The sequence below is a fragment of the Sorex fumeus genome, unplaced genomic scaffold (genome assembly GCF_029834395.1).
Source record: "Sorex fumeus unplaced genomic scaffold, SorFum_2.1 ptg000098l, whole genome shotgun sequence".
Taxonomy (NCBI): Eukaryota; Metazoa; Chordata; class Mammalia; order Eulipotyphla; family Soricidae; genus Sorex; species Sorex fumeus.
Genome location: NW_026606155.1, coordinates 75,816,313 through 75,831,145, shown reverse-complemented (window position 1 = coordinate 75,831,145; position 14,833 = coordinate 75,816,313). Strand labels below are relative to the sequence as shown.

At 36.9% G+C, this 14,833-nt stretch overlaps 1 protein-coding gene across 1 annotated transcript; it reads right to left on the bottom strand.

The window, feature by feature from the left end:
* Nucleotides 1–3,974: 3,974 nt before the first annotated feature.
* LOC130041705 (olfactory receptor 4K13-like) lies at nt 3,975–4,916 on the bottom strand. Its single transcript, XM_056133950.1, has one exon. It carries the CDS (start codon nt 4,914–4,916, stop codon nt 3,975–3,977), a length of 942 nt encoding a protein of 313 aa, XP_055989925.1.
* Between the last annotated feature and the right edge of the window lie 9,917 nt (nt 4,917–14,833).

Here is a 14,833-nt window from a genome sequence, read left to right as displayed (position 1 = left end):
CTAGTGTTAATAGGAGAACCATCTGAGATACTAGGGATTGGACGTAGATCAACTTCATGCAAGGCAAGCACCTAGATCACTGTGCTGTCTGGTCCCTGTATTTGCTGCTATTATCATCACTATTATTGTATCATTATTATTAGTGATTTCTGGGCCACACTTGGCCATGCTCAGGGATTACTTCTGGTTCTGCAAGTTTGAAGAACCATATGGGATGTGGAGATCAAACCAGGATCAGCTTGGTACAAGACAAGCACCCTAACCCACTGTACTCTCCTGCCAATATTTCTTGATGTAGTTATAAGTGGGTAGTTTTAAAAAGTTACTTCTCCTCTATATCATTCTATTCAGAAATTTAAGAACTCTGTGCATTAATTTTGTAGCCTCTCATACTACTATATTCACTTTTAGTCTCTAATAAAGTTTCAGTGGAATTTTTAGGATTTTCTAAGTATATTATGTCAATTTTGAAAAAATGGCACTTCTTTTTCTCTTGCAATTTGGATTATATTTATTTCTTTTATTTGTCTAATCCTCCTTGTTTGAACTTCAAGTACTATACCAGATAATAGTGTTTAAGAATGGACAACTTTGTATTGTGCCAGATCATAGTAGAAAACATTTTATTTTCGCCATGCAGTGATTATTGCAGTATCTAACAATAAATGTAGGATATATGAACCACTTTATAATTTTTTCATCTAAAAGTTATTTATGTGTTTTAAATTAAGTTGCCTTTGTAGCCAATAATAAAGCTCAGGACATTATAAGAACAGTGCAAATATTTTTTAAATGTCATTATCTATATTTCTGAGTTGTACTGCCTGGCCTAATATCATTTTTCTTACAAAAGAATCTTATTACTATTAATATCTGAAAATGTTATTAACAAATTTATCAGTTAGAAAAGTTGGCATAGTATAAATATGTTTTCTGGTTTTCTTGGTGGCTTTTAGCCCAGAGAGCTGCCCTTAACATGGAGAATCATTTTACTTAACCAAGTCCGGGACTATTTGAGAGGAAGGAAAATGAAAGGAAAATTTATCAGAAAAAAGAGTAGAGGAGAGTGAGAGAGAAGAGAATATAGAAAGAAGGATAATAGGTGACAGAACAAGAGAAACAGAGAAACAGAGGGGAAAGTGTAACCATATTTGAGCCTTTTTTGCCTAGTGACAAATAAGTGAAATTTGACTCAGCTATTGTGAAGATTTAGAATTTTGCCAAATCTTTGACATTATGTAAAATTTCCTGGTGTGTTATCTAGCTATGTAAAAGGATAGCCATGATCATAATTCTTGGACAAACTTTTATGACAAAGCAATAAATTGAGCCAGCAAATGTGTTAATTTATATGCATAATATCTTCATGATTTTTTCATGTACTGTTAACCTTGAAAATCATTAGATGAAAGGGTAATATATGTACCGCAATCATTTTCTATAAAATGCCGTGAAAATTTTCTATGACATTGAAAGCAGATTAGTCTCTTTATTAGTCTCTCATTCGTCAAATTTAATAAAGATAATAGTAATTAATGCTACCACTGACATTCATACAAGTACCATGGAAAAATGTTTAAAATTTGTTCTGAGAAATACATGACAGGGTGATTTTAGTGTTGTGTAACTGTTAGAATATATTTATAAGAAAGGAGAATATGGGCTGGAATCATAGTGGAATTGGTAGGGTGCTTGCCTTGCATGTGGCTACCCTGGATTCAATTCTCAGCACCCCACATGGTCCTCTGAGCCTGCTAGGACTGATACCTGAGTTCAGAGTCAGGAATTAAGCCCTGAGCACAGCCAGGCTTGGTCAGCAACCAAAAGCAAACAAACAAAAGAATATTCTTTAGTATATAATGTAGAAATATAATATGTGGTCTAACTTAAATAACTTACTAACTATTCCTTTGCTGTCATAATTGCTACAGTTTATTTTCTAAGAAGACAGAGTATACTAAAGTTGAAATATGTATGAAATTCTATATCTCTCACACTCAAATTCTTTCATGGGTTTTTTAAATAGGCAATAAAAAGGAACCTACTCCACCATAATTCTCTAGTCAAATTTTTTTCTATAAAGTCTTGTGGCGGTACTTATGTGGCAGTACTTCGGGCTTACTTCTGGCTCTGACTTCAGCCCACTCCTGGTGGGCCTGGAGGACCATATTATTTGCTGGGGATTGCACCCTGGTCCACCTCATTCAAGGTAAACATCCTACCCATTATACTATCTCTCTGGTTCAAGATATTTTTCGTTTTTACTCATCAATCTCCATCAAAAGGGTCTACTTCTAGAATGAGTAAGCTCTTTGCTCATGATATCTATACAGATGCACATACCTAACTACTGATCATTCTACTGAAAATTTTTCTTTTCATAGTTGTTTCACTTTTTAAATTTTATAGAGTATTGGTATAAATGTCTTGTTTGTGGAATAGTCCACTAAGACCATCACTTCTAGTATTGATCTTTCTCCCTTGTTATTCTCATTAGGTAGGGACCAAATCATAAATTAATAAATAAGCATATTGTTGAAAAAGTGCTTGGCTCTAGAAACTACTTTTAAAATGTTACATAAATAAATAAATTTCAATTTAATAACTGAGGCACCAGAGATAACAGCTCAGTGATAAAGTGCATATCTTATATATGTAAGATCTTAGGTTTGATTCCTAGCACTACAAAACACATATACACATATCTACACATAAAGAAACACACACACACTAATCACAGTAACTCAACCCTCTCCCCCAATTCTTGGTAATGAAAACTGAACCAAACCAAAAGATTAAATAAATCACCCCCAACCCAGATATTAAACGTTTCATGTTTTTGCTGTAGCAAGATATACTAAGTGTTTCTGTAGTTTTATTTATTTAGTATTTCATTTGCTATTAATCTTATAATCCTTTTATTACTCATAAAAGCAAACACTGTCCTCCCATTGTTCATCGATTTGCTCGAGCGGGCCCAGTAATGTCTCCATTTTAGGACTTCATGTTACTGTGTTTGGCATATCGAGTCCATCACGGGTAGCTTGCCAGGCTCTGCCATTGAGGCGAGATACCCTCGGTTGCTTGCTCAGCTCTCTGAGAGGGGTGGAGAAATCAAACCCAGCTCGGCCAGGCTGTCTGCGTGCAAAGCAAACACCCTACTGCCCTACAATTACTCATAAAATTTTGCTATGTTTATTTTTATATTTCTAACATTTAGTAAGGCCTATTGAGGTGAACACATTTTTCTAATCCTCATTTAAATGATAAATCAGCCATGAAGACTATGTAATTTTGACATACAATACTTTAACAGCAACTAACTGCATATAACTTAAAAAATAAAAAAAATTAAAGCAAAATCATATAGTTGCTACCTTGACTATTTTCTATGCTTATATATTGAAACTTATAATATTTTTCTGAAAATACATTATGTATTTGAAACATTTATCATAGTTATTTCCCTGAATTTTCAGATAAGGAAGTACAAAATTAATACATAAATATTTTTATATTAATTCTGTGTTACAAACATTTTACATTATAATCTTAAAATAATATTGCTGATTCTATAAATCTGAAGAAAAGTTTTAATTATAACACAAGAATTGGAGATATAGTACAGTGGATAGAATGCTTGCAGTGTACATGGCAGACCGGAGTTTGATCCCTGGAACCAAATATAGTCCCTCAAGCCCACCAGGAGTGACCCATGAGTGTAGAAGCAGGAGTATGAACTGACCACTGCTAGGTGTAGTCCAAAAACCAAAAAAATGTAGGAAAGTATAAAATAATTATATGAATAATTATATATTAGCTCTTTACTATGTGTATTTTTATTAGAATTTTAAACAGTAAATTAAGAATTCCTTAACTTTGAGGAAAATATTATTATCATTTTTGAATTTTGTTCTTTAAATAAAATACTCAAAATCCCAAAATATAAGTGGAAACAAAAAAGTTACAAATATTTAGGAGGTCAACCAAGATCCGATACGCTGGTTAAACAGTCTCTTAATGGCTGCCTTCATTTCCTGGTTTCTCAAGGTATAAATAATTGGATTAAGTAGGGGAGTGATTATAGAATAAAACACTGAAAGGAATTTATCTACTGAATAACTATTGAATGGGAAAGCATAGATGAATGTAGCTGGGCCAAAAAATAGAGTGACCACAGTGATGTGAGCAGATAGTGTGGACAGAGCCTTGGAGGATGCACTGGAGGAGTGTTTCCAGATAGTGACCAGCATGACAATGTAGGACATGAGCAAGAGAACAAAGCATATTAGGGACAGGAGTCCACTATTTGCAATCACCAAGAGCTCTAAGTTGTATGTGTCAGTACAAGCAAGTTTGATGACCAGAGGAAGGTCACAAAAAATGCTGTCCACGACATTGTCATCACAAAAAGGTAAACCAACTGTGAAAATCATTTGGCTTGTGGTGTGAATGAATCCAACTGTCCAAGAGAGTAGAAGTAATATAATGAGTACCTTGTGATTCATGATGGTCTTGTAATGCAAGGGTTTGCATATTGCAACATACCTGTCTATGGCCATACCTATCAGAAGAGACATCTCTCCACCTCCAAAGAAGTGCATAAAAAACATTTGTGCCATGCAGCCCCAGAAGGAGATGGTTTTGTGTTTTCTAAGAAAGTCTGCAATCACTTTTGGTGTTGCCACAGAAGAGAGACATAAGTCAAAAAATGATAAATTTGCAAGAAAGAAATACATAGGGGAGTGAAGATGGCTATCAAATATCACAGAGATTACAATGAGGAAGTTTCCTACTACAATGCCTATGTAGACAAGGAAGAAGATTGCGAAGAAGATTATCTGAATGTCTTGAGAACTGGAAAGTCCCAGAAGAACGAACTCTGAAACGCTTGATCTGTTATTTAGGAGATCCATTTATCCTTTTTCATGATTTTTTGTTAAAAGTTGTCTAAAGAAAAAAGAAATATGAATAATTGAGACAAATTAGTGATCTTTATCTTTTCTCAATCTTCCTAATTCTTATTCAGAGAAACGAGTCTTTTAACCATATAAGTCCCATGCACATATCACTTCATATTTTATAATTGATATTTTGTAGGACCAGGTAGCAGAAGAACTTATTGGCATGCAGCCAGTTATATCCAATTGTTTTTGGATGGTAAGGAAAAGTTGAGGTACACATTGAGAAAACTAGTTTATCTTCCTGTTAAGTTCCAAATAAGACTCAATAACAAGTTATTTGAGTGTAGAGGTTTTTGAAAAGCAGCATTACTAAAACAGATGTTTAAGTTTTGCTGGTCTCAGTCAGTACATTTACTGACACAATTTGTCATTACTGCAGTATGCAAATATATGATTAACATATTTAACACTTTCGAAAACACTTGTTCAAACCAGTTAAAGTGCATTGTATTTCTTGAAAGAACTAAGTATTATCTTGACCATGTTGTAGATACAAAGTTGAATCTGGGAAAATATGTTTTTCAATGTAAACTTAAAACCAAAAACATATGATTTGTTGTTGAAAACATATGATTTGTTGTTGAAAACAGTGGTGTTAGTTACTTACCCTAGGTTGATCAAGGTTTATTCACAATTATTTTTCTTTGAGAATCATTTAACTTTGAGATTTGTCAGGGTGGAAAAGATCATAGATATTGTGTTACGGAACAGATGGGTTCATCAAAGTAAATGCAATTTTAAAATGTACACACTTAAGATAATAAATTAGTACATGATCTAAAGTATTATCTTCAAAATTTATTTCAATTCCTCCAGTTCAAAAATTACTTCAATTTCTCCAGTTTGATGACTTTAGGTCTGTATTTTCAAGTGTAATCCTGATTTGTTACTAATTTTCAGTCCTCAATTTTCTTTGAAACCAAGATACAGACATATTTTATCATAAAATAAATTAGGGTTTATGTGATTTTTTGATATATTAACTTTTACTTTACACACTTTAAATTTTAAAATTACAGTAAAGCTAATTAACTATAATGAACATTTAGTTACAGGCTCATGTGTATCTGTCTTCACTTACATGTTGTGTTATAAGTAAACTGTACTAGTTATTTTGTTTTACTACATTAGTCAATGAAGATTTATTTCTTTCTCAAGGTAATAGAATATAAAAAGAAATTTAATGTATTTTTAAAATCTTAAGTTGGAGTGATAGCACAGCGGTAGGGCGTTCGCCTTACAAGCGGCCAACATGGCCGACCCGAGTTCGATTCCTCCGCCCCTCTTGGAGAGCCCGGCAAGCTACCAAGAGTATTCGATATGCCAGACACAGTAACAACAAAGTCTCCAATGGAGACGTTACTGGGCCCGCTCGAGCAAATCGACGATCAACGGGAGGGCCTTTACCTTTACCTTTACCTTTAAGTTTTCATTACTTCTTCATGCCACATACTTTTATCATAGGAAAATGGTTTTCTCTCAGCAATATATTCGACCTTCTGTATGACTTTAAAATATGAAAATAGATTTGTGCAAGTATATGGTATATTTAATGTTCTATGCAAGGTAATTTATGTCACTGTTTTTACAGTTCAATAGGCTTATTTAAAAAATTGGCCATTCAAAGAATTATAGGAAAATTAAGTTTTCTCAGGTGGCCCTCTCCATAATTTCTAATGAGTGTCCACTGTCACTGTCCTCCCGTTGTTCATGGATTTGCTCGAGCGGGCCCAGTAACGTCTCCATTGTGAGACTTCTTGTTACTGTGTTTGGCATATTGAATACTCTCGATAGCTTTCCAGGCTCTCCAAGAGGGGCGGAGGAATCGAACCTGGCTAGGCCAGGCTGGCTGTGCGCAAGGCAAATGCCCTACCGCTGTGCATACTTAATTTATTGAGGTTTTGTAATTTTCTTTCTTTAAAAATAATTGCACCAAAGAACAATATCCAACAGAAGAAAATCTCTTTGACTTACAGCAGAGCTAATGTTACTAAATACAAAGGAAATGAGCAAGTTGGCTGAAATGTAGAAGAATTCTATTTTGATATATTAATACTTTAATGAGGAAATAGTGTGGTAATATTGTATCCGTAAACATATAAATGTTACATAACCATTACATCATTTAAAAAATTGCAACCCTATTGCAACTAGGCAACCTTAACCATATTAAACAATAATTCAAAAATAAAATTATTCAACCTACTGAGTATAGCCAATTTATACAGATGCAGATATCTTTTTTCTAAAGATAAAATAGTTGGCCTAATTTGATAGATTTTTATCTTCATTCCCAGTAAACATTGGTCTGGTTATTTTTGAAATTTTTTTCAGCTATGGAAAAAGATCAGCCTTCCAGTTTTATTTTCTCCATTTCAGCTCTTCCCTAGTTAGTATCTTAGCATTTATATTTTTTGACTTATGAACAAAATATTATAAATTATGATAGTACTATAGATTTTATATGTAGATAAAATAATATATCAGGATCATATTTACCAGTTTAGATTTGAGTTTGGCGAGTAAAATCAATATGAAAGTCTACAGGTAATCTTCATTATTCAATGATTTTATTTTATTTCTGAACTTCAAAAGACAATGCTATATATATATGTATCCCTTGGTTGAAATATAAAAAAGAAACAGCTCATTTGTTTGTTATCAGAGTCCTCAGAGACTTGGAAGTGAAGTAATAATTGGGATTGTTAAAATAGACTTTTGAAATTGCAGTGTATAAAGATGCTATTTTTACTCCACCCATCAAATTGATGACATTAAAAATCATAACTTATCCCAAGTGCTATAGAAAGATACAGTGGTATGAAATAATGACCTGTGTTTTATAATATAAATATTTAAATATAAATATTTAAAATATAAATATATATCTTAAACATTTTTGTTGTTTTTTCCTATAATGCACTGTAGCACTGTCCTCCTATTGTTCATTGATTTGCTCAAGCATGCACAAGTATCATCTTTATTGTAAGAATTGCTACTGTTTTTGGCATATCTAATATGCCATGAGGAGCTTGCCAGGCTATGCCGTGTGGGCGGGATACTCTCAGTAGCTTACCAGGCTCTTTGAGAGGGACAGAGGAATCAAACCTGGGTTTGCCGAATGCAAGGAAACACCCTACTCACTGTGTTATCGCTCTAGCCCATATTACACAGTATATATATCACAGTGTACTATTACTTGGCTATGAAAAAGAGTAAGATCATTCAATTCGCTGCTCCCTGGATGGATCTGGAGAGTATCACTGAGTCAAAAGGAGAGGGCCAGACACAGAATAATCTCCCTCATATACAGGATCTAAAGAAACATAGGCAGGAGAGGCTAAAGAGAGTCCAGTAGGCCCTGTGCAAGATAGGCCAGATTGGATCCCTACCAGCCCACATGGTGTGAGTTCTAAGAGCAGGGCCAGCAGAAAGCCAGAAAGAAGCACAGCAGGGTGTGACCAAACAATTAAAAGAAAGAACAAGGAGGGAGGGAGTGAGGAAGGAAGGGCAGGAGGGACGTCAAACTTGAGCAGGGGACAGGACAGGAGTGGGGTGGGATGCAGGGAAGACTATTAATACACAGAATCTTCTGGTACAGGAAGATTCTATATGTTAAGTGCTTTCATAAGTGCTAAAACATTCCAAAAATTTTTAATTAAAATAAATGAAACTTAAAAATCGGAGTCAGGGAGATATCTCAAAAAACTGCAGGCCACAATCTGCGGTTTGATTCCACGCACCCATGGTCCCCCCAGCACTGCCATGGTGATCCTGGAGACATCCAAGATGCCTGCAGTGGGCCCCAGGCCTTCTGAGCACTGCTTGGGGAGCACCACCCCTGCCAAAGAAATCATAGCCAAATACCATGAAAACCGATTAAAGGTCTAAATTTTATCAAGTATAAAAATACAATTTCTCTGGAAATGCCAGTAAATTGAATCTGGGAATATATATTGATTTCAGGAGGGTGAAAAACGCAAAGTTAAAATAATTAATGAAGAAAACAATTTCCCACTTAAATCTCACTTGAAATTACAAAAGCTATATTTTTTATATATTATGCTAAACAAAACTGTATAAAATCTATTCGATGTGTATTGATTTTATCTTAATACAGCTTTTTAAAAAATGCATGCTGTTTATTTTATATAAATATAAATATTAAAACATGTTTAAAAAGTTATATTCAACATGACTTCTAACAGTCAAAGAAGGGTTTTATAGGTAAAAACATTTACTTATAATTTTAACAAAAAGTTATTAAAGTTTCCTATAATAGTTTCTGATAATTTTTTAATGTAGGAACTGTTCTCCTGTTGTTCATTGATTTGCTCGAGCAGGTCCAGTAACGTCTCCATCGTGAGACTTGTTGTTACTGTGTTTGGCATGTTGAATATGTCATGGGTAGCTTGCCAGGCTTTGCCACATGGGCAGGATTCTCTTGGTAGCTTGCCGGGCTCTCCGAGAAGGGCAGAGGAATCAAACCTAGCTCAGCTGGGCTGGCTGCACGCAAGGCAAACACCCTACTGCTGTGCTATCGCTCCAGTCCTATGGAGGAAAAACATAAGTATTTTAGAATATTATTATTTCATATATTTCAATTTTTACACTTTTTAAAAATTTTCACACTTTTGAATTTTTAAATTTATAACTCAGATCTGTCACACTTATTTATCTATTTATGAATTTATTATACTCGCTGCTCCCTGGATGGATCTGAAGAGTATCACTGAGTCAAAAGGAGAGGGGCGGAGGGGCCCTCCCTTCCTCACTCCCTCACTCCCTGTTCCTTCTTTTAATTGGTCACACCCTGCTGTGTTCCTGGCTTCCTGCTGGCTCCACTCTTAGAACTCACACCATATGGGCTGGTGGGGATCCATTCTGGCCTTGCACAGGGCCTACACTCTAATTTTGTTTGAAGACTTTATCCGATAAGTTGTCTAGTCATACAGAAATAATAAAATTGCTCTGAATGCCTATGTCCACTTGATAAAGGTTTTTGGGCCACCTCAACATCTTATGCATGGTTTGCTCTTCCATAACTATACTTAAATTCGGTTTATACACAAGGCATATTAGGAACATAGGCATAACTCCTAGTAGAATATTCCTGTATACAATTGAGCTCATCTCTCAGTGATATTTTCTATATCAAATACCAAACAATTCTTCTCCTAACATTCAGCTCCTAAGAAATACATTAAGTGCCAGAAGTTTATTCACTGAGTGCTCCTGTTTGACAACCTGATTTACTATTAAAGATAACGTACCTTATTGAAATCACAATAATATGTTGACAATAGGGTCAAGACTATATCTATCAAGAATTTATGATTAGTGGATGAGGTAGATTCAGAAGCTTATTTTGTAGCTGACACTGAGTTTTGCAATTCTTTTTTCTGCACTGGAGAGGAAGGTGCTTTCCAAGTGGCTTATTCATAAACCATTGCAGGTGAAATCTCCTAATTTCAGCTTATATTCTATCATAGAACAGCTTTATCAATATTTTTATTCATTTATTTCGATGACCAAGTGGTTACAACTTTGACACTAATTAATATTTACTCCAGAGATACCAGTAACATCCAAGTCTTGCACTTTGAATTTCATCAAAACGCAGGATGGACCGCTATCAGAAGTGTATTAATGAGAATTTTCAGAATAACTTGCCATAAAACTTTTCTGTTTTTTTCTTTTGTCTTTCTGAACAGTTTTGTCACATACAAAAAGGATTAAATCTCACTATTTATAATTTTCTCTCCTTTTCCTTTTTTTTCTTCATACATGAAAAAAAAATGCTTGACAATTACCTGCTGGAAATAAAAGTAAGATGGCTAAACACAATGACATATTACCCTTCAGTGACTGGGTAATGGATTTTTTTGACACTTCTTTGAATTGATCGATTAATGGTGTGAAGTTATTTTTAGTTATTGTCACTGGCCTGTGGTGCTGGTGATCCTGGAGCAACGAGCCAACTCCAACCTAAGACTGATAATTTATAGACACAAACTCGAGCTATTGACTGGGAACTAATAGAGGCAGGCCAATAAATAGTGGTCAATTGACAAGTTTATTCAGGACAAGCAATGACTATATAGAGGCAAAAGGAAAGCAGTATGTGCGGGATCAGGGAATCTAGTAAGTGGAGGCAAAAGGGAAAGTTAGTGTTTGGTGGCATCATAGAGTTTCTGGGGACACAGATGCAGAGTCGTTAAGCTCTCCAAATGGAAACAAAGCTTTTCTCCTTAAAGGTTTCCAAAGATAAACTTAAAGGTTTCAGAAGGTAACCCACGTCCCCAAGTCCAGCCAATGGTAAGTTATTAAGCTATACTATTTTCTGGGGCGTGCTAGGTCCCTTGACATCAGTCCGGTGCCATTGTCTGTACTTAGTATCTGAAGCCATTGCCTCTAGAAAAACCTGAAGTGATTGATCTCACAAGTTACTCAGTCCAGCGGTTTTGGGAGCTGCACCAGCAAAAACTACAACAGTCATTATTGTTGGATTTGGTGTCTGAAAGACCACACAAGGCAATAATCTCTGCAGTATAAGATTATATTTGGCACAAGTCAAACATGTATGGAGTTTAGAAAGTGGACCGGTCAGGGCTTTCCCCTTTAGTAGGAGAGCCACCCCTCCCCTTGTTTCCAGGATCCTTTTATATTCTAAAAACACTTTAAATTATTACTAACTTAGAGAAACAATTGTTTTATATTCTCATTTTTCTATTTCTAAAATTAGCAGTTCTACTTGGTGTGTAGTGCTAAGTGTAGTTTTAACTTACATACTGTAAAATTCAAAGATGAGAAATGCTGTTCAGCATCTTTTTGAATGTCTATTGGATATTTGGTTATATTCTACTATGTAGAGAACTTTCTGGCTAATTACCAAGAGAAATTTATTGTGCATTCTTTGTCCTGTTTGATGCAAGTATAGTTTTGTTATTTATTTTTATTTTTTAACTTTTATTAATGAAACAACATGAGATACAGTTGTAGACTTAAAAAGTTTTGTGCTTGGTTTTCAGTTATAAAATCATTGAGTACCCATCCCTACACCAGTGCCCATTCTCCACCACCAATGAACCCAGTATCCCTCCCACCCCCCATCCCCCATATACCACCTGCCTCTGTGGCAGGTCATTTCCTTTTGTACTCTCTCCTTTTGGGAGCTGTAGTTTGTAAAAGAGGAACTGAGTGGCAATCATGTTCCGTCTATAGTCTACTTTCATCATGCATCTCCCATCCTGGAAAGATTCTCCCAACATCCTTTATTTGGTGCTCCCTTCTCTATCTGAGCTGCCTTTTCACCTAGCATGTGCGGCAGGCCTCCAAGCATAGAGTAAACCTCCTGGTACTTATCTCTGCTATTCTTGGGTGTTAGTCTCCTATTTTGTTACTTTATGTTCCCCAGATGAATGCAATCTTTCTATGTCTGTCCGTCTCTGACTCATTTCGCTTAATATGAAACTTTCCATGTAGTACCACTTGTATGTAATTTTCATGACTTCATCTTTTCTAACAGTTACATAGCATTCCATTGTGTAGGTGTATCAAAGTTTCTTTAACCAGTCATCTGTTCTTGGGCACTCGGGTTTTTTTCAGATTCTAGCTACTGTACATTGAAAGCATCATCAGATGCATCCATTGAGGACCTGATGGTACAAGCGCGAATGATCAAGTACGACATCATTGGTCTGACTGAGACAAGAAGGCATGAATCTCACCATGCCGTTTTCGACACTGGAGAAGAATTGTTCTTTGGAACATGCGATAAAAGAGGTGTTGGAGGCGTCGGTATCCTTGTCAACACAAACTTGGTCAAGAGTATTGATTCATTCGAATGCCTAACAACCCGAATCGGACGTTTACATTTGAATAGATGTGGCTCACTGCCTGCAGTTTCTATCTTCGTTGTCTACGCACCAACATCTCATTATGATGAAAAGGAAATCAAGAAGTTCTACATGGAGCTAGAGAAGTTCTATAAAGAAGACCACACCTTCTACAAAATCATTGTGGGTGATTTTAATGCCAAGATAGGACCGAGAAGATCAGCTGAAGAACTTCACATCGGGACCCATGGCCTAGAATGGAACGAACAGGGTGAGAGACTGTCTGAGTTCATCATGTCGACCAAGACCATTCATAGTAACTCACAGTTCCTGAAGGCAGAATCTAAACGATGGACATGGGAGTCTCCCGGTGGACAATTCCACAACGAAATAGACCACATCATATTAAATCGATGGTTTTGCCTGACTGATGTCGCTGTTGTCCCAAAATTTCGAACGGGATCGGACCACCGTCTCCTTCGTGCAAAATTCTACTTTACAGAGAGGGGAGAAACGGCTGCAACGTTCAAAAAGAGAACTCCCAGAATGACCACCAACTGGGAACTCTTTGGTACTATTGCGGCAACATGGGAAGATGCCATTGTTGACAACATTGACGAGGAATACGATCGACTGGTTCAGACCTCCACGAATGTGCGAGAAACGCCAAGAGAGAGATAGCCACAAAATATTGCCTATCTTCGAAAACTCTTGAGCTAATTCGCCAGCGTGGTTTGGCGCATGCCTCAGGCAACCGCAAGCTAACGTCTGAGCTCGCAAAGCAGTGCATAGATGCGATCAAGGAAGACCTCAAAGAGAGAAGAGCAGAAGTACTGGTAGATGCGGCAGAAGCCGGGAAAAGTATTTGTAATGCCCGTCTGTCCTTCGCCAACTACAAGACCAAGATGACTGCCCTCCGACGTCCTGATGGATCCATCACATCCTCCAGAATGGCAATGGAGAAGATTATCCATGATTTCTACTCAAATCTCTTCGATAGCCATGTCCATTTGCTGACATACCAAATTCCACAGGATGGATATGTTGTTCCCAATGTTCTCCCTTCCGAAATCCGACACGCCATTTCATCGGTAAAGAAACAAACAGCACCCGGCCCAGACAAGGTCAGATCGGAACACCTGAAGAACCTGCCATCAGTACTCATCAATACACTGGCTCGGATCTTCACTCGTTACCTGTCTGAATGCAAGGTTCCATCCCAATGGAAAACCAGCAGGACCGTACGACTGTTCAAGAAGGGAGACATCCATGACATTGGCAACTATCGCCCGATCTGCCTATTGTCTGTCATCTACAAGTTGTTCACTCGAGTCATCCTAAATAGGATTGGCAGAACACTAGATGAAGGACAACCATGCGAGCAAGCCGGGTTCTGCAAAGGATTCAGCACCATTGACCATATCCACACGATAACCAAGCTCGTTGAGGTTTCTCGGGAGTTCAAGATGCTGCTCTGTTTAACGTTCATTGATTTAAAGAAGGCCTTTGATTCTGTTGAGATGGAAGCGGTCATTGAAGCCCTAGCCAATCAGGGCATTCAAGCCCAATATATCAGGATCCTCCATTAGCTGTATTGCGGATTCACTACCAGGATCTCACCATTCTACAAAGAAGTGATTGTTGATGTCAAGAGAGGGGTGCTGCAGGGTGATACCATTTCACCGAAACTCTTCAGTGCCACCCTCTAGAACATCATGCGACGACTGGAATGGGAAGGAATGGGAGTGAAGATAGATGGTCGGCAACTGCACCACCTCCGCTTTGCTGATGACATTGTTTTAATAACACCAAACATCAGCCAAGCGGCACAAATGCTGGCCAACCTTGACCGTGAGTGCAGAAAGGTAGGACTACAGCTGAATCTTACGAAGACAATGTTTATGAGAAACAGCCTAGTTCCTGACGCCCCATTCGCTCTCAACTGAACGACCATCTCCGATTGCAACAGCTATGTGTACCTAGGTCGAGAGGTTAACATGACAAATGACCTGGCACCCGAGCTGCGCAGGA

Coding starts and splice junctions, on each gene's coding strand:
- LOC130041705 (XM_056133950.1), bottom strand. CDS start 4,916: ATGGATCTCCTAAATAACAGATCAAGCGTTTCAGAGTTCGTTCTTCTG.